This window comes from Strix uralensis, chromosome 2 (genome assembly GCF_047716275.1).
Source record: "Strix uralensis isolate ZFMK-TIS-50842 chromosome 2, bStrUra1, whole genome shotgun sequence".
Classification (NCBI taxonomy): Eukaryota; Metazoa; Chordata; class Aves; order Strigiformes; family Strigidae; genus Strix; species Strix uralensis.
In genome coordinates, this window is record NC_133973.1 from 94,442,974 (window position 1) to 94,462,930 (window position 19,957).

The window sequence follows — 19,957 nt, forward strand, 5'->3', positions numbered from 1 at the left end:
GACTTATGGAGACTTGGAGATGGAGATGAGTTGGAGACATATTTTATCTAGGCTAGATGAACCTCCCTATTCACTTCTTTTAATAAGCACATCTATTGTCTGTTAGGTCATCAGCCATGTAAAATAAGAGTTCTGGATCACCAGCTGAGATACTGCAGTGTGTAATGTCTTTCTTTGGACCTGAATAGGTTCATTTCACGACTGACGCCTGAAATCAGAAGCAGGAGTCTGCTGTCTACATGTACAAGCTGTTAATATTTTAAATGCCACAGAACACATGTGTTATCTGCAAAAGGCTGACAGATTGACAAAGGACATTCATGCATTCTTCAGCAGCCATTGAAGGCCCCATGAAATACCTGTGATTCCTTAAAAGGAATATAGCTACCTCTGTTTAGGCAACTGCAAAACAGTTTGCATACATTTGTGTCTGTGAGGGAGATACCTTTTCACAGACTCTGGCCTGCTTCCTGGCCTTCAGCCGCTTCTGGGAAAATGTCTGGCTCTCCCAGGTAGATGTTCTATGACATCTAAACATCTACCAGACTGTATAGATATGCTGCCATATGCAATTAAAACCTGCTCTAATTTGATAGCAGAATGTAGGGGTCAGCATCTAGAGGTAATACTCAATTGCCTAAACATAAACACTGAGAGTTTGATTGAATTCTGATGCCTTAGGGTATCTGAAATGTCTCATAGGTCTGGCAGATATGACACAAAACCTGCATAAGCGTTGCGCTCTTCTGTCCTGACATCAGTGAGATCACAGAATCATTCAAGTGGGAGAAAACCTCAGGAGATCTTTAGTCCAACCTCCTACTCAAAGCTGGATCAGCTATGAGGTTAGACCAGGTTGCTTAGCCCAATGGGATCTTGAAAACTTACAGGGTGATTTTCAGCATCTCAAAAAACAATAGATATGTACATACAGGCAAGTGAATCAAACACTTAACATTTGCAACTTGTAGCCTTCTTCCTTGAACACGTAATAGAATATTCATTCAGCTGTATGCACTGAGAATCTGTTTTGGTAACTACTGATTATAGTTTTGATGCCAATTGTAAAGATAGTTACATTATTTGGATTATTAATCCTTAATTTTGCCAATCATACAGCAAAACAATAGATTCAAAACTTGCACAAGCAATTTCTTCTGGGTTTGTTTTGGTTTTGGTTTGGTTTGGTTTGGTTTTCGTTGGGTTTTTTGTTGTTAGAGATTTTTTGGTTTGGTTTGGTTTTAGAAATAAGGGATGGTCCTGGAAAGTATTACATAAAATACTGTAGAATGTTGTTACGTTATATGACTGCACATTCAAGATGCTTGCAAAGAGATGCGTTCTGGATCCTTTCACTGTTAGGTTGGAAACCATTAAAAATAAGTCAGGCTGTAGCCTACAAAAGAATACTTAATTTTCTTCAGTGTTTTCAGTAAGGGTAGTAAGATTGTAGTCTTAAGGGATGGTGAAACAGTGATCTAAAAGTTGCTTAGTCTTTTAAAAATCAACTAAATATTTACTTTACTGTCCCTCCTCCAAGAAAAATAGCCTGCAAACCCCTGTAATCTACAATGAAGTGATTCACTTAAGACATCTATTTTGTGATCTTCTCTCACTGTATGGTATTGTTTTTTCTAGAAATTTCTAGCATTTTTGATTCATGATCATGTCATTCACAGATATTGGCTGACCTAGAAAACCATGCACTTTTTAAGGATGACCTAGAATGCCAGAAGCTTATTCTGGAAGCCATGAAATACCATCTTTTACCAGAGAGAAGAACTCTTATGCAAAGTCCAAGAACTAAACCTAGAAAATCTACAGTTGGAACACTTTATGCTGTTGGAGGAATGGATAACAACAAAGGTATTAGAGGATATTTGTTACTTTATAAAAGTTATATTTTGTGTTTTCTTTATTAGAAAATAGTGAAATAACTTTCTATTCCAAGACTGGGGTGGGGGTGTCTTAATCAGTCAAGAAATGCTGCCAAGACTTTTGGTCCAGTGAAAATCTACTGATATTTAAGGAAATGTCTAACACTATTAGAGAAAAGAAACTGAGTTTTGAGTTCATTCTTTATTCAAAATGTTTATAATTTCCAGAAAGATTTTAACCAAAAAATCTAGTGACATTCATCTACCTTCGTTTTAGCTTTCTAGAAACTATGTTTCATTTATGTCAAATATGTATGCACCTTTTCTAATCAATCAAAAAAGGCAGTTTGATATGCATTGTATTCCATCCTTAAGTAGTTGTTTGAAATATTATGGATGATTCATTGTCTTCTGATGCAGAAATTTATCAGTCTTCTAGAGAAAAAACATAGACAACTATCTTAAACTAGATTACTACTTTGTCTACAGCTAAAGGAAGGTGAAATTATCCCCATTTTACTGTGAAGAGAAATAGGAAGCTTTGGAAATTTTTTTAAAGTATTTTGGGTTTTTTTGTTGGGAATAAGAATTATGATGATGTGCTTTTATTCCTGGTAAGAAGTCTAATCCACTGATTTCTTGCATGGATAAAATAAAATACTTGAACTAAAAGCTAGCTGTGTCATTAAGCCTATATAATCAGAAAGGCTTTTATTATTATTTTTCTTGAAATTCACTAACAGTTCCACAGTATCTCACATTTTCATGTCCATATTTAGGCTGAAGAATATGCCTTCAGAAACATTAGTTCTAATATAAACTATGTACTTTAAAAAAAGTATAATATAAAATTAGATCTTCAGTATTTCACGACTGTTTCTGCGTATAGTTATTGCAGTTGTTTCGCTAAATAGCTGTGGCAGTATCATCTGCAAAAAGACATTGCATGTTTTTTCCCATAAAGTTACATCAATGAGAAAGATGTATGACATCTGTGCTTGTGTGAAAAAGGAATGTTGAGAGAATAGGAAGATGAGGAAAGAACCAATGCGTATATCTTCTTATTATAGCTGTGGATTATTTTTGTCCTTTTAACATTTATAAATGTTTGTGTAGCTAAATGTTAGGCATGAATTTGCACAGAACACTGCCTTTGGATCATAAAATACCTCAAATACAAATTTCCTCTTACTTAAGACAAATGACAACAAACACTTTAAGTATTCAGGTAGTGGAAATGACCATAAACCCAATTTAGGTGCAGCTGTATTTGTTCTAGCTTACTATACAGATCTGTTCCTCTTCATAGCAAACCAAAATATAGAAATATTGAGAGTGACAGAACGGAGTGTAGCACCATTGCATCAACACAGCCTGTTTTTGCAGATTCAGGTCAGGCAGAAGTGGTTTATTTCTGTAGCAGCAGGAGACTGCGCAGCACCAGATAGGTTCGTCCCTCTGTTGATGTGAACTCTGACTGAAAACAAAAGTACCAGGGCTTATACACATTTACAGCAGATAAAAACTGCTTTGAGAGGGGGTCTGGTATGGCAGAGCAGCATCTGCGTAGTAGGAGCCTTTGTTACAGCTGATGTAACATGTATTTCTGATAACTCGGGATCTGCAGCCATGCAGCCTTGACTTGCATCTGCTTAGCTCACCCCTCTGGTGATGCTGCTGTGTCCTTGACTAGATTTTGTGCCCAGTGAGTCTTGCTTCCACATGTCAGTTCAGGACACCTGAGTGCTCTTTGCATGTTTTGAAAGGTCACTGAGTTCATAAAGCATGCCTCAATATTTGGGCCATTAGATGATGTTGATACTGTATTATCTCTCCTCAATAATTTTTTTTTTCCCCACAATTTTCTCCACTGAAATGCTGACATGGATGACTGTGATTCACAAGGATGTATTTTTAATGCCTCCTGATGTTTGCTACCAAATATGAAAGAGTTACATATAAGAACTAGATGAGCTAAGCAAATTAACAATTTATTAGCTAGCATATAAAACAGTGGGTAAGCGCTAGCATTATGAAAGCATTTGAAGGTTATGTGGCCCATCACATAAAAAGTAGCCTAGCATGCTAAATCAAGTTTGTTTTGAAATCTGTTCTATAGTTATCTTCCTTTGCATAAAAGAAGAGGTGATAATTAAACTCCAGCAGCCAGCGACTGGAATTATGCCTGACATGTGCAAAGTTAATGCAGCATAGCACTAACTGGATAGAATTAAAAGGAGCAAAGTTAGATCATTTTGTAATTTTAATTCCCTAAATGTACAAAACCTCATTTAAATCTCTGTTTCCACACACCTTTGTTTACTTATTCATTTAATTTGAAAGGCACATATAAAAAACAGTTTTTCTCTATATGTTCACATTGATAGAATGAGATGTATTAATAGATTAGAGGTATATGCTTCTGACAATTTGCCCTTCATCTTACCCCTTCATATCATCATGCTGACTTCTGTAATTTGGATTAGGAGGATTTAATAATCTAGTAGTATACAAAAAGCTGTCTTAAGCGCACAGATAAAGGAGGATGCTAGACTGACATAAATTAGTAAATACATACACCAATTTGTAAGAATAGCAAAACACTGACTTCTTGCAGCCATCTTGGAATCCCAAATGCAGAACAAAAGCCATGCGATAGAACACGATGTATATTGTCTATGTTAGATAGTGCTATGAATAGTTATGATGAGGAAAATATACTTGTGCAGCAAGAGAAGATTAGTACAAAAAATTGAGCAGTGTTGTATTTGTGGCAGAATACTGACCGATCTCTTATGAGGTGTTCTAACCTGTCTCACTACCTAGCAGGTAGAATAACAAGGGACAAGGAGAATCTGCAGAAAAAGAAAACGAAAGAAAACAAAAGTGTCAGGGTAACCATGGTTTAAAAACACTGATATATATCACTCTTGGAATAGTCCTAGATTAGTTCATTATTTATTGAATTATAGTCTTTAAGTACATGCAAAGGAAAAAGAAAAGAAAAATTACATGAGCAAGAAACTCTTTCATAAGACTGTGACAGGTCATTAATAGAGAGGGAAAAGCTGATTTACTGAAACATTGATATTAAATGTGTGTTTTTCATTAGCTTGTGACTAGATACAAAATCACAAAAATTGCTCTGATGGTAAATAGGTGAGGTGCATCATTAGTCTATATCAAGCAATATTAAAAGTCATTTCATTATTATTTAGATTTTTTTAGAAAAATCTTTGATATTGCCACAGATACAATAAAAAATGAATCTTTTGAAATGTAAAGCTGTGAGGTCCTCAGCCATTGTTCCTTAAACTCTCATGTTGCGTATTTTGCCTTTTCTTTAATGGTTTTCAATCATTTGTAATTATCCTTTTTTCTTTACAAATATGGTTTATCAAATGTAGTTTATTGCTTATGTATCATTATTTCACAGGAATGTCATCTAACATAGCTGCATGAAGTTACTCTTCTGCTCTGGTGAACTTCGAAGATGTCCCTGTTTTTCTGGGCTTGTTTTGACTTTTTTTTAGTTTCTAGCAAGACATTTCTCACAGCACACTTCACTTAAACCTTATTTATTTTAATTTTGTATTTTTATTCTCATATAGGCATATTTTTTAAAGACTGAAAGAAGTATTGGACAACCTATTGTAAATACTCTAAATAAAGGCAAAAATAGGGAAAGTTCATCTTTTTTCCTCTTAAGTAATTCTTGCTTTTTAAGTTATGCATCTAAGATATCTATAACTTGAAAATCTATCTACTCCTTCATCTTCAGTTTAGTGGAAATTCATTAAAAAAAAAAAAAGAAAAAAAAGGAAAATCCCTCAAGATTGTTTCGTGGCATTTTACAAGTTGTGGAAATTACTGCAAACCACTTTGTCTTCACATACATAAAACATTTCACAGCATTCATTATTCATTCATTTGATGTACATAACTATCTTGAGAAAAAGTCTTATCTTCATCTTACTTGCATTTTCATTCAAACTATACAATGCACAGTAACTGAGTTTAATTTTCAGGATGTGAGGGCTTATACTCCTTGTATTTGTATAATACACAAACAACAAAACCTACTTAAGAAGGTATTTTCTTTAAAAAAAAAAAAGAAAAAAATATCCAATGTGTTTATTACAGAACATTTCTCCCTGGTGTGCTTTTTGAAAAGTTTTATATAAATACACATACTTTGTAAGTATACGTAGATATATGTGTATATATACTCATATATATAAATAATATGAATTATTGAGGTGTTCTCTTAAAAGTTTGAGGCTGTAGCAGGGTAAAATACCCTATCTGTTGTACTTGAGCCATTCCTTAATCCATCATGCAAATAAATTCATGGCTAGGGCTTCCTGGATTTAATGATAGATTGTCTTCGTCATATTTTTTGTTAAGCTTTTTTCTTTTTCATAAGAACTCGGTACATTTTCTGATTCCTATTCAGATATTAGAACACAAGTAAATAGTCTCATGCTTACAAACTGTTAAGGAAAGTTGGAACAGCTACTGAGTCCAGCCGCCCCAGCCCAGAACCCTCCTGCCCAGCCATGGAGCCCAGCATGGTGCTCCTGGGGACCCAGGGTCTGTGCTTGGGCTGAGGGATGCTTCTGTCATTTTCCCATTAGCAGTATCAACCATTAGCAAAGTTAAGCATGCGTCCCAGAGACAGCACCAGATACCCACAGGACATGGGCTTAGCTGGTCACACAGAGGGCCACAGACAAGGCGCTGCCCCCAGCAGCACCCACACTCAGGACTCACACCAGACACAGGCACAGACAGCCACGTCCCTCCTCCTCTTGGGCTGGCAGAGGCAGGAGGTCACTAGTGCAGCACACACACCGCACTCTCCAGGTTCACAGGCACGCGCATGTTCATGGATCCCCCAAGCACCAGCATGGCCTCTCTGCCCTCCTCACTTACCCTGGTCCTCCCCCGGTAGCTGACTTTTGGGTCGAAGCCCCAGGGGTGGGAGTTAAAAACCGCACTGGTTCCAGTATCTGACACCACAGACCAGGGATGTCCACAGCCCTGGTCTGACTCCAGGAGCAGCCCTCATGAAGCAGGAACATAAACATGCTGTTATTACTCATGAAATAAATAGATGTTCACAAAAGATGAACGGAGAAGTGAGAAATGGACTGTCCCTTTTGCAATCCTAATTTTTTTATTGATAACATCATATATCTGTCCTCACCAGTCGTCTGTATGAGGTTTTTCTGCCTTTAGTGCTAGTTTGTTTTCACCTGTATGTTTTCCATGAGGATGTTTGTTATGTTACATTAAAGGACCATGTAGTCATAGCCTTAAAATACCTCAGGAGGATGATAAGCCAAAATAAATTATACCTCTGGCATTCCAAGCAGCTCTCTGCCTACCACTTTTATTCAGATATCTACAGCTGTCCTCTGAAATCTTGCCTGCTCTATTTAAGTAACAGTTCTGTCTCAGCCACACAATTATAGTGTTTTCAAATATCATAGATGAGTGATTTCGCTGAGACAGATGACTGTAATGTGTTTACTTAGTTCCATGTAATATATTTTAGCATTCTTTCTTGTACTTTCTGGAGCCCATTTTTTTCCAAAAAATGAATACATCTAGTGGTTTTTTTAAAAACATAAAAATATCTGTTGGTATAATCCAGTGTTTTCCCAGCCATTCTCTAGCTAACAATTGGAAAGAATTCTAGCATAATTTACCTTAATTGTAAAATACACTAATAAACAAGCAATATTCCATTAGCTTTACCTCAACACTGTGTACCAATGACCATCTCTTATTTTCCTTTTTTTACGCTTTTTGGAAGATTCAACAGGAAAAGAATAATGAAATATGTAAATAGGAACAATAACAACAACAAAAATTATTTCTCATCAGAGTTATTAACCTAGCATAGTAATGAGGTTGTCACCATGGTGGGTTTTCTTGAGAAAATCAGAATACCAAAGAGGCTGGCAGGCTATGCAGAATGAATAACTGAATTTTTCAGTGTCTCTATTGCAAATGTGCATCAAGACTTACTTTTCCTTTTAGATTGCTTAAATAGAACAGACAGAAGTTAGCTGTTTGTAAAAATAAAAAAACTGCACTACTTTTTAGAACAGAAAACCAGACAACTGATTTTAGGAGCCTTAGTTTATCTATTCCAGAAATTCGTATTTTCAGTCATTTTAATATATCCCAAGAGTTCATCATTCATCATTTGGTATATGTTTGATAAACTGCAAAGAGAATATGATTTTAAATTTGATTCACACAATAATAAACTGAAACTGAAATGAAATGTTTCACTTCCTAAGAAATATATATATTTTATATTTAGCTGGCAACACAACATTCTGGAGAGAGAGATCATAATTAATTAAATAACATTAAGTAACCTCGTGAAGTTCAACATGGGGAATTGCAAAGTCGTGCACCTGGAGAGGAATGACCCCAGGCACCAGTATATGCTGGGGGCCACCCAGCTGGAAAGCAGCTTGGCAGAAAAGAACCCAGGGTCCTTTTGCCCCCTGTACCAAAGATTTGCATAGCAATTGTTCAGATATATGGAAATGCAAAAATTGCACATGCAGATGGGATCCCTGGTAGCAGGCCTAGGGAGCGGAAGAAGCTGTACAGAGTGGCCACCCTCTCCATCCCACTGTCTGCTACACAGCAGACCTTGCCTGATGAATTTTAAAGCACCTGCTGCCTTCACAGAGGGAGACATGAGGAGATTATTATTCCCCATTTTCATTTGCTTTTGGTTTCTCTGGAAGGCACTGAGAATGATTTGCCTCAATACTCGCTGTAGAGGCGTTCCCAGCAGATTTACCCCATGGCATGTGGCAGCGTGTGAGGTGACTTTACATACCTCCTTATTAGCACAATGCAATATATTTCTTTGGTGGTTGGGGCTAAATCAAGAATAAAGAAACATGTAGTTATCAGAAAAAATGGTGGGCAAAATACCTCTATTTGCAGAGGCATTGGGTGATGCTTGGCCTGTTCTGCTGAGTGGGGGATATAGGGGACATATTCATGTATTCTGGGAATTACTGACTTAACTTCCGCTATCAGTGAGTCAAAATAATAACCAAAATGGTTCATTCTGGCTTGAAACACAACACCCAGGACCCATAGATTATGTACATTAGAGATGTAAGATCACAGCATATTCTCTGTGCAGAGCTCTTACGATCATTCTTTATTAGATTTTCTTTGTGTGGTTTTGCATCTTTATTCTAAGTGAGGTTGAAATGATCCCTCTATCTCTTTGCAGTAACCAGAAAGCTAACATCTTCCCCAGTCTGGTCAGATCTCACTGGAAATACTTGTCAGTCCTTTAAAAATCTGACTTAATTTCAAGTCTTTAAGAAACCCCACCAAAGATGGCCATGGCCTTAAGATATTTTGCATGTGTTCCATTATACCTGCTATTATGGAGAGGTTTGGAAGGGTCTTTAGATACCTTTAGGACAAACATCAGTACCAATTCAGGCATGCAATCCTCATGGGATATTTGGAGGTATTTAATTGCATCTTTGGAGAACTGTTTATGTGTATCCTATATACTCCGAGCCAAAGCAGCATTCACCAACTCCAGCCAACATTCTTGTCTGAGTTGTGTTCATGTGCCAAAAGATGCAGCCATCCAGCATATCAGGTAGTTCAGGTGAATGGAAACTACAAGGGTGATTCAGGCCCTGGAGATGGAAGAATCAGGACCTTCCCAAGGATCCCTGTGCACATATAAATTAAGTGTACGGGCTTGAGCACTGACAGTAGGTGAGTCTACTTGAACAGGGGGCTTGGACAAGGTGACCTCCAGGGATCCCTTCCAACCTCAACCATTCTGTGATTTCTGTGGGTTCTGGTGGACACGAAGTTGAGCAGGAGTCCACATTGTGCCCTTGCCACAAAGAAGGCAAATGATGCCCTGGGCTGCCTTAGGCAAAGTATTGCCAGCAGGTCGAGGGAGGTGATCCTTCCCTGCTGCTCAGCACTGGTGAGGCCACACCTGGAGTGCTGTGTGCATGTTGTGGTTTGAGCTCAGAGAGCAACTGAGCACCACACAGCCACTCACTCCTTCCTTCTCCCCAAGCTCTGAGAAGGAGAAAATAAAGCAAAAGGCTTGTTGGTTTGAGCTCAGAGGGCAACTGAGCACCACACAGCCGCTCACTCCTTCCTTCACCCCCAGTGCTGGGAAGGAGAAGTAAAACAAAAGGCTTGAGAATTGAGATAAGGACAGGGAGGGATGAATCACCTATTATGGTCACAGGCAAAAGACAGACTCATTAGGGAAGAAAAAAAGACTATAAACTTAATATAGACACTAACAACAACACTACTTAACAGATAGGACCATGAGAAGCATTACCACATCTTGAAAACACCTTCCCCCACCCCTCCCTTCTTCCTGGGCTCAGCTTTGCTCTTGATTTCTCTACCTCCTGCACAGCAGCACAGAAGACCCACCACTCAAACCCAGGACACGTTCTGCACGTTCTGGGCTCCCCAGTATAAGAGATAAGGAGCTGTTAGAGACTCCAATGAAGGGCTGCAAAAGTGATGAAGGGACTGGACCATCTCTACTATGAGGAAAGGCTGAGAGATCTGGGGACTGTTCGGCCCAGATAAGAGAACGGCCCTAAAGGGAGGGTGCAGAAACAGGTTCTTCTCAGTGGTACCCAGCAACAGGACCAGAGGAAATAGGCACAAACTGAAAGACATGGGATTTGCTCTGAACATCAGGAAACACTTTTTTACTGTGAGGGTGACTGAGCCTGTGACCCTGATCACAGAGGTTGTGGAGTCTCTGACCTTGGAGATATTAGAAAATTGCCTAGACAAGATCCTGAGCAACTGACTGTAGGTATCCCTGTTTGAACAGGAGTGTTGGACCAGATGACCTCCAGAGGTCCCTTCCAACCTCAACTGTTCTGTGATTCTGTAACATGATAGCATAACTGTAGAGTAATGGTGGAGCCTGCTTAATTACTTCACCAGAGGAGTATGAAATACACTGGCTAATGACTAATGAGATAATTAAATATATAAATCACACTAAAATTCTTTTCTCATCCAGTTCTTATAAGTATTAACATTATTATTTGCTTCTTTTCACTCCTGTGAATTTCAATATGTTCCAGATCATTCAGCCTCATAGGCCAATTTGCGGTTACAGTACTTTGATTTACCTGTTCATTTCTGAATAGAAAAAAATCCAGACTGTAATTCCAGCTCATAGTTTTTCAGTACTTGCTTTACATCACTTAATTTCTGGCATTTTTTCAGTGTACTTCTGAAATTGCTGATTCAGTTACGGTTTGAAATAAAGAGAACCTGAAGCAATCTATTCTGAAGCCTCTACAGCTTCAAATATAAGGGAAGAGCCAAAGTTATCACACAGAAGATAAATTTCATCATCTCACAAACTTCCCACCTTGCCAATCTGTTGCCCTGTACAACCTATGGGGTCAAGCAGACAGCACAAGAGGCTGCTGCCTTCATGGGAATATTTGGGGGACTGTTCTTCCAAGAACACCCCTGTGTCCCTTCTCATTACTTCCCTACTGCTTACTCTGTTTTCTGACATTTCCAATGCAGATATTTTATCACTGATTAAAGTACACAGAAAAAAAAAAAAAAAAAAAAAAGAAAACCTTGTATATGATCTAGAGAAGGCACATGCTTGGCAGCTGGGTGATTTAGAGAACCTCTACACTGTCAGAAACCTTAGCTTTTTCCATACACTAATAAGTTTATGTTCCCTGATCACCCATGTTTTATTAATGGCTGTTACTACTGAGATTGGCTTTGGAGTAAACCAAAGTTTCTTCCAGCACAAATCCTGGATATTGTTCTGGAGACAGTTCACTGCTGGAACCACCCTCAATAGCCAGTGTGGATAAGACTTCAAAAATGTTGGCACCTCTTGCCCTGTGCAGGCCTCCAGCTCTATCTTGCACCTTCAGCCACCTCATAAATCTTCATACCAAATTCTAGGAAATGCTCCAAAAGGCTGTAGTTTCAGGCATAAGAACATCCAAGGAAGCTTCAATACACCTCTCACCCTATTTTTAACTCTCTGAACTGGAAAAACAAATAAACAAACACTTTTATCTCTTCGCACTACAGAAGGCACCACATAGAGCCCAATGGATACTGGGAATTAGCTGGCTCCAGTCCATGCAAATTAGGGATAGCACCCCTTAAACACGTTTATCTTAGAGGGAAGTAATTACAGCAAAACAGAATCTCTCAGGAACCGAGTCAACAGCTAAGCAGTGTGGATGAGCATCTGTACAGCTATAATGATAAATAATAGAAGAAGGCCGGGGGTAATGGAAAATTGGTCCTATTGCAGCACCAAACTGCTCAGTTCACATCATTTAAACCAAATCATGATCAAGGCAGCTTATTAATTTACTTATGATACATAATTAAGTGGCAATCATATGAACTATGTGTTTAGGATCAGTATCAGTCATGCAGTAGATAAAATGCAATACTAGACACTTACAAAATATGAATTAACTTCTTCAAATTTCTGAACACCGTTCTCAAGCAAATCCCAAAAATTCTAGTCAGACAAACACGTGCACACATGTGCACACACACACACACAAACATAGATACATGCACTCTCACAGTTCATGCAGGTCACCATTACCTCTTCTCCAGCAGTGCGAGCTCCACGGGGTGCACACCCCTCCTGCAGGAGATGCACTTGCCCTAGCATTTGATGCTGTCCACATGTAGAACTTTTCTTTTTGTTATTAACACCTTATTTGCACAAGTTCCAGTGGGAACAGAACTGCTTTTAAAGAAGAGGCATGTGTTTTGTTGATGAGCAAAGGTAGACTAGCATACTACATGATATAACTCATTAATAAAAGGGAGTTTTATCAGTTTTAGACCAGATAAAACCATAAAATAAACCATGAATGTTTTATGTTATAAAACATAACACTATATTATAAAACAAAACACCCAACACTAAAGGATTTACCTAAAATCACTGTCGAAAAGCTGTCATATCTGATACTCTTCAAAATATAAACATTAGTGGAAAAAACTTGTATTAGTTTTAGAGGATTCTGATCATATTGAATAATTGAATATTCCCAAAGGTTTTCTGATATTTGTTCATGTCACTTTATGGCAAATCCTTATGACATTTTAATTTTTATTTTTCACTCAAAAAATATAAGATATTTTTGTGTACAAGTTACAGATTTTTGGAGTGCTAACAGGAATTTCTTACACTCTAACTAAAGAGAAGAGTAGTTAACTGCTACCCTGTTTTCTGTGTAGCTCTTTCTTTACCAAGAGATTCTCCTTGATATCTGTGTCAGTAACCTATTTAGGTCACATTCGTTCCACTTGAGTAACCATATTTTCAGTTCAAAATGTAATATTGCAGATCACTAGATCAAGGTCATCATTTTGCACCTACTCACAGCAGCATCTCTAAATCTTGAACAAACCAGTCAGAGTAAATGTCAGCAACAGCTTTGGTAATAGCAAAATCAGCAGAAAGTTTTACAGGGAAAAAAGTAGAAGTTTTGTGATAATAAATGTAGAACTCCTACTCTTCTTCATAGGTTTAAATACTGAATCATTCTAGGTACGAGAAAAAAAAAGTACCTTTTTGGTGGAAATATCTACATTGAATACAAAGGTGGGGTCTGGGGAAAGGGGGAGATGTTTAGGCGTTTGTATCTGCTGCTGAAACAGTTTTCGCGTTGTTTATATCAAAAATCCTGCACTTGTACTTAACTGAAATAAATACATTGCTCTCATAGTCTCAGACATTTTTCATGAAGTTTATCTGACTTCATGTAGCCTACATCAGGTTGTTCAAAATACTTAATAACATCTTTGGAAGGCAGGCTTTAGATATTTCTGTATTTGACGTGAAACACTGAGTTACAAAAAAATATTTCAATACATTTATTCTTTTTCATGCAGTGACCTTGCTGTATGATTAGTCTTCAAACATCAACTATGCAAAAAATATGAGAATGAAAATCAGCTTTAAACAAAATTCTTGGTTTAGAAATCATTAGCAAGCAAATGTAATATGCTTAACTTCAGAAAAAAAGTGTAATAGAAAGATAAATAAAAGATCACTTGAAAAGATTTCACCAAAACAATTTTACAATTTCACAAGATTACAAATGATAACCAAAAAAATAAAAATAAAAATTGGTATTGTGCAATGGTATACTGATTTGTAGATGAAGATAAAACTGTGAGACCTAGTACTTTATTGTTTCATCCGAAACATTGGATGGGAGAATCACATACACCCCTTCTGCATACACACAGGAGATGTCAGCAGCAGTTGGACCTTCATGCAAAACTACCCATATCATCTACAATACTTTAATTTCTAAAGTTTTCTTTCTCTGTAGATCTCTCATTGCTTCATAAACCTTGATTAATCAGGGCTTATAATGCCCATGAAAGTACACACAATACACAGAGCTAATCTCATCCAATACCCAGCTGGATCATGAGTAGAGTTTAAGTTTAAAAAAAAAAAAAAAAAAAAAAGTTGAAATGTATCCAGAACATCAAGAAAAATCCTTAACTTATTATCGGAAATAATTTGTGCTGTCACAGTCATGGTATAGGTTTTAAATTTACCACACACTGTTGTTTATCACACAAATGGCTATTAAATTAATTCTGTTTCACTGCTCTATGTCTTTTTCGTATACTCTGTCTTCAGCACTATTCACTGAAATAACTCAGGCTTTTTTAGAGATCTGTCGGTATGAAAAATAAGTTTGTGCATATGTGTGTGTATAGGGGAACTGCCTGAGTAATTTGTTCTTGTAAAATCCTCAATATTCTGTGTGTTTGCTTTTCTTTAATCTTCGCAGTTTCATATCCAAAATCTTAAAGACAGTCTAAAAAGTATGTTTTTTCCTTTTTACCTTTAGACAACTAAAAAACCACTAGTGATATATGAGTGAAATAAACTATGATAGATGTATTAATGTAGTTAGCAGTATTTTAATTTGGGTCTATGTATGTTTTATTTATACTGTGGTATTCCATCTGTTTGGTTTTACAGGAAAATATGTCCATCTCTGTGTTCTGATTTTGGCTGGGATAGAGTTAATTTTCTTCATAGTAGCTAGTATGGAGCTGTGTTTTGGATTTGTGATGAAAACAGCGTTGATAATTCAGGGATGTTTTTCTTATTGCTGAGCAGTGCTCACACAGAGTCAAGGCCTTTTCTGCTTCTTGCCCCAACCCACCAGCAAGTAGGCTGGGGGTGCACAAGAAGTTGGGAGGGGATATGGACAGGAAAGCTGACCCCCAACTGACACATACCATATATCCCATACCATACTATACGACATTGTGCTCAGCATTTAAAGCTTGGGGAAGAAGAAGAAAGGGGGGATGTTCTGAGTTATGGCGTTTGTCTTCTCAAGTAACTGTTACGCGTGATGGAGCCCTGCTTTCCTGGAGATGGCTGAACATCTGCCTGACAATGGGAAGTGTGAACGAATTCCTTGGTTTGGTTTGCTTATGCACATGGCTTTTGCTTTACCTATTAAACTGTCTTTATCTCAACCCACAAGTTTTCTCGCTTTTACCCTTCCAATTTTCTTCCCCATCCTGCTATGGGGGAGCAAGCGAGGGGCTGTGTGGTGTTTGGATGCTGGTTGGGGTTAAACCATGACACTCTGCATAATCAGCACATACACTGCAGCCAAAAGTGAATAATGATTTTTTGCTTTATTTAATTTCTTCGTATCTTCACATTAAACTTGTATTTCCCATTTCCCTACGAAAATATACTGTAGTATCTTCCCAACTGCTTCCTTCCATCCTCCTATTCTTGGAAAATTGGATTTTCTGGTTTTTTGAAACATTTAATCAGAATTACTTTGGTTTGTCCGTGGGGATTAGAAAACAGTAGTTGTCTACAGATTTCTAACATTGGTAAGCCACCCTGACAAAGCCTGTATAGACTGGGGTAGGCAGTATTAACCAACATTGTTCTTTTCTTTCACTTTGCACAGTTTGGAAGTTGCTTCATTTAGGAGTTGGCTCTGCTGACTGCCATCTGCTAGTAATGGCAGAGAGGAGAAGACTTTCTGATCTCAGCTGGCATGTGATGCTACCAAATTTTGCTTGTCACTGGAACCAGCATCTGGCTGAGTGACTGTTCCTCCACTGCACCACACCATGGTGTTTTGAAATAAGTTGTTTGACTCTAGATACTGATCTCACCTTAGGAGCGGTGAAAGTAAATGTGGAGATGGTTCCTTCCCTCTTTCTGCTAGATGCATATGTCTGTAGTCCTTCCAGATCTAGTGGCAAAGAGTGACTCATGGTCCTGCAATGTAGTTATTGTTTATGCATGCACTTGTTCAGAGTTAATGAAATAATGTGAGGCCTGTGTCACAGACAACTAGAATGGTGTTTTTATATCAGGGTTGCTTAAAATTCTGTAGAGGTGCTTGAGCCTAGAAAGCCTGCTAAAATCATCTTCAAAGTTATTGCATGATGGAAGGAATCAAATGTGCTGCGTTCTCATCCAGTCTGCCAATGAGGAGTGGACCCTGAAGTGAATGCTGCACCCAGGTGTTTCTTCTGTTTTTGCTTTACTGCTCCCACTAGAACCTACTAAGGAACATATATGTATGAAATATAAGCATTCAAGACCAGGGAGTGGCCTGGGGGCCATGCTGTTTGGCAGTATAGATGCATCGTCTTAATTTGGTTAATCTTAGCAATGCAGGTTTTACCAGCCCAAAGTCCAGGACTTAAGTACAGGTCAAGCACACAACTTTGAACAAGTCTTTTATGTTGTAAAAGGTAATAATACCTATAACAATGCTTTCAGATTCCTCAGTCTTTAACATCTTATCCTTTTGGGTATGAAAATATTGTTATCTCTTCTTATAGGGAAACTCAAGCACAAAGCTAAAAAAAAAATCCCCATATTGGATTTAGGTACCAAAATGTTAAGCGTAAATAAATTCTATCAGTAAGGGGCTACTTCCTAGAATGGATTCCATTATGAAGTGCCTTGCTTTGATTTACAGGACACAAGGAGAATAAGCTTTGTGAATGGGAACTGTGAACATAAGTGCATGAATCAAGATGCTGTCTAGAGCTAGTCAGAGGGAAATGGAGAAGTCAGAGATTTCTTAAGTCATATGCACTCTGCAGCTTTTGGACTTTGGTCATGACTCCTATTCCTCACCTTCTCCTCCTCACTCTGCTAAAACTGAAAATAAAATACACAGTTGTTCTGGAGAAAAGATTGATTGTAAAAAACATTCATATGAGAACCATAGGATAAACATTATCCTCAAACTGGTGATGTTTCTCCCTGCTCCAGAAGATCTTAAATTCCTTTGTGAAATAAATAAGCAAATAAAAGATATAATAGTGACATTTCTAGAATAGGTCCTGCAAAGTTAACTGTTCATAGACATGGTGGGATTCAAAACTTTCCACCTCTGGAGCAGGCAAAAGAAAGACATGTTAGGATAAGGCTAAGAACAGTATAAAGCTATTTGTGTCTTATTCTATTCCCTGAAACAACCTGTCTTTATGTCAGTAAGAAAATCCTTATTCCTTATTTAAATTATGTCAGTCTTAGACTTTACATTAAAATGTGTTCTCTTCATGGACTACCTACAATTTTTCCTGTCAAACCTGTGTCTCTTAATCTCCTATGTATTATCCCACATCTTTTGCCCCTCCATTTCTTTGCATCTTTCTCTCCTTTTACTTCTATTTCCCCCTCCAAACTGTTCTAAAAAATTACAAATAATGTATGAGTAGTGTGAGGTGATGCTGTTATTTTAGAGAGTGTGGATAGAGAACTTCAGAGAGAAATAACTGTCTTCAAAGTTCCTTTTTTTTTTTTTTTCCCCCAAGAGTCTGGGGCAATTGCAAAGGCTGCTGTAAAAGGCAAAATATGTAGGACAGAGCGTGTAAAGAAACAGATGGGAAAAGAGTTGAGATAGCCATGTACAATGTACAGTTATATAGTTCTGGGGCCAGTAATTATTCAAACCACAGGGATTTGCATCATTTAAAAATTACCATACAGCTGTGGGTCAGTAACTTATGAAAAATCTCTATGTACAGGCTGTGATAATTTCATTGAAGGGTAATTTTATTTAATGTTTAAAGCAGTTTTAAATTCAAGGTCATATTTACTTTATAGAAGGAGTAGAACCATCAATAAGTTGAAAGTAAAAGAACTGTGAAATATTAACATGTATATTTTAAAATATGACTCACACTTTGCAAATTGTATACTTGTATTAAAATTTAGGAGTTATTTTAGTCACCACTCAGAGGACAGGGTTACTCTTTCAAGAATAACAGCTTTCAGGACAGAAAGTTTATCTTCAAGTTCTTTATAAAGCACTTTCCAAATGCTCTGTGAGGTACTGGGAATGAACAGTCCCTTGGCCCCTGGGTACCCTGATGAATGAATCTGGAGAGGATAATACAATCCATATATACAAAATATAATCTGGAACATTTCAGTTCTCTAAACTGAGTAAGTATACCTCCTTAAAAATTGTGTATTTTGAACATACATCTTTATATCTTATTAATTTTTCAAGGGAAGTACTCAACTATAGTATCACAGGAAGAGGGGACGGGGTACAATAGCAGGCAGTTTAAGGAGCTTGACAAAGAAACATTTTATTGTCACTGTATCTGTTTCAAACAAGAAAATGAAAATCTGCAAGAAGTGTTAATAATAAAATTATAATGAGTTATGAATGCTTTAAAAAAAATGTTAAGTTAGTTACTTCAGGGAACATGCAGCAGTGGTACTGCATAAAAATGCTATCTAATAATTTCCCCTTCATGGCCATTTAATCTGATTCTTCACATTAACTAAAATGAATCAGAATTCTAGAAAAACAAAAGCATTTGGACTACAGTTACTGAAATATATACGTGAACAAAGTTATGCCTGAAGGATGAAGACTGAAAATACTTCTTCCTCCTAAACCTTTCATTTTCAATCTATTATCTAAAATTATTTTAAAATGTCAGTGTTCTTTTATCTAAATTCTTATAGAAAATAAACACAATAGAAAACTTGCCTGGAGTCCCTTCCCTTGTCTTGAACTGCCATAGCCTGCATTACTGAAACCTGTACGGTCTTTCCTCTTTCACTCTAATATAGGTACTAACAACTGACACTAGAACTAGAACATGGTTCACCTAAATTTTAGTGTTTACACTATACACATCTACACCTAAACTATAAACATAGTGCTCACTGTAGGCAATACGGATGGAGATAGTACAGTTAGGCTAGTCAAGACTGATATTTGCTAGACAGGATAGCTGTACAGAATCCATTGGCAGCAGTGACTACCTCGGGAGCTAATATAAATTCCTCAAATTGCAGATACCTGCATTTTCATGTTTGAAGTTGTATCCCTCCCCACTCCTGATAGGATGACTGAATCCACCCTACTTGTCAAAAACAGCCAGGAAATTGCACAAAGGAAACTGTGTCTTTTCAGAGAATATTATAGCACTATGGCTGTAGTGGAATACCACCACTCTGTTCTTATTGTTTAAATTCATCTTCTGCCTATCTCTGTGCATCTTCATTCCTGCTCTGCCAAAATATTTGTCTCCACCACTGTCTTCTTCCCACCATCTCACCTTCATCTTACTATCTGCTTTTATCCGTCTCTTTTCATTTTTTTTCCCAATTAATTTACCTCTTCCTAGTTAAATCTAGTGAATAAACATATGGCTGTAGAATGAACCAATATTTGCTGCTATCACATTATTTATTTTTGTATGCCTTACTTCCTCTGCTTGTCTGGTTTTCAGTCTGTAATACATAAAGTTGACTTCTACATTGATTTTTGCAGTGCCTAGCACAAATAGAACATATTTGTGAGTTCTATACATACTACCACAGTAAACATGATTAATAATGTAGATTTTTCTGCTCCTAAAATCTACAGCCTAGTTAAATCCTGCATTTATTCATTTTTATTTACTTAAATCAAAAGAAATTTACAGCTATTCACAGTTCCAAGTGCACC

At 37.3% G+C, this 19,957-nt stretch overlaps 1 protein-coding gene across 2 annotated transcripts in view; it reads left to right on the top strand.

The window, feature by feature from the left end:
* KLHL1 (kelch like family member 1) overlaps positions 1–19,957 on the top strand; it is a 263,122-nt gene that overhangs the window by 169,055 nt on the left and 74,110 nt on the right. For both annotated transcript variants that reach the window (XM_074859534.1, XM_074859535.1), the window contains one exon: positions 1,680–1,866. In XM_074859534.1, coding sequence (XP_074715635.1) covers positions 1,680–1,866 — 187 coding nt within the window. The remainder of the gene's footprint in view (positions 1–1,679; positions 1,867–19,957) is intronic.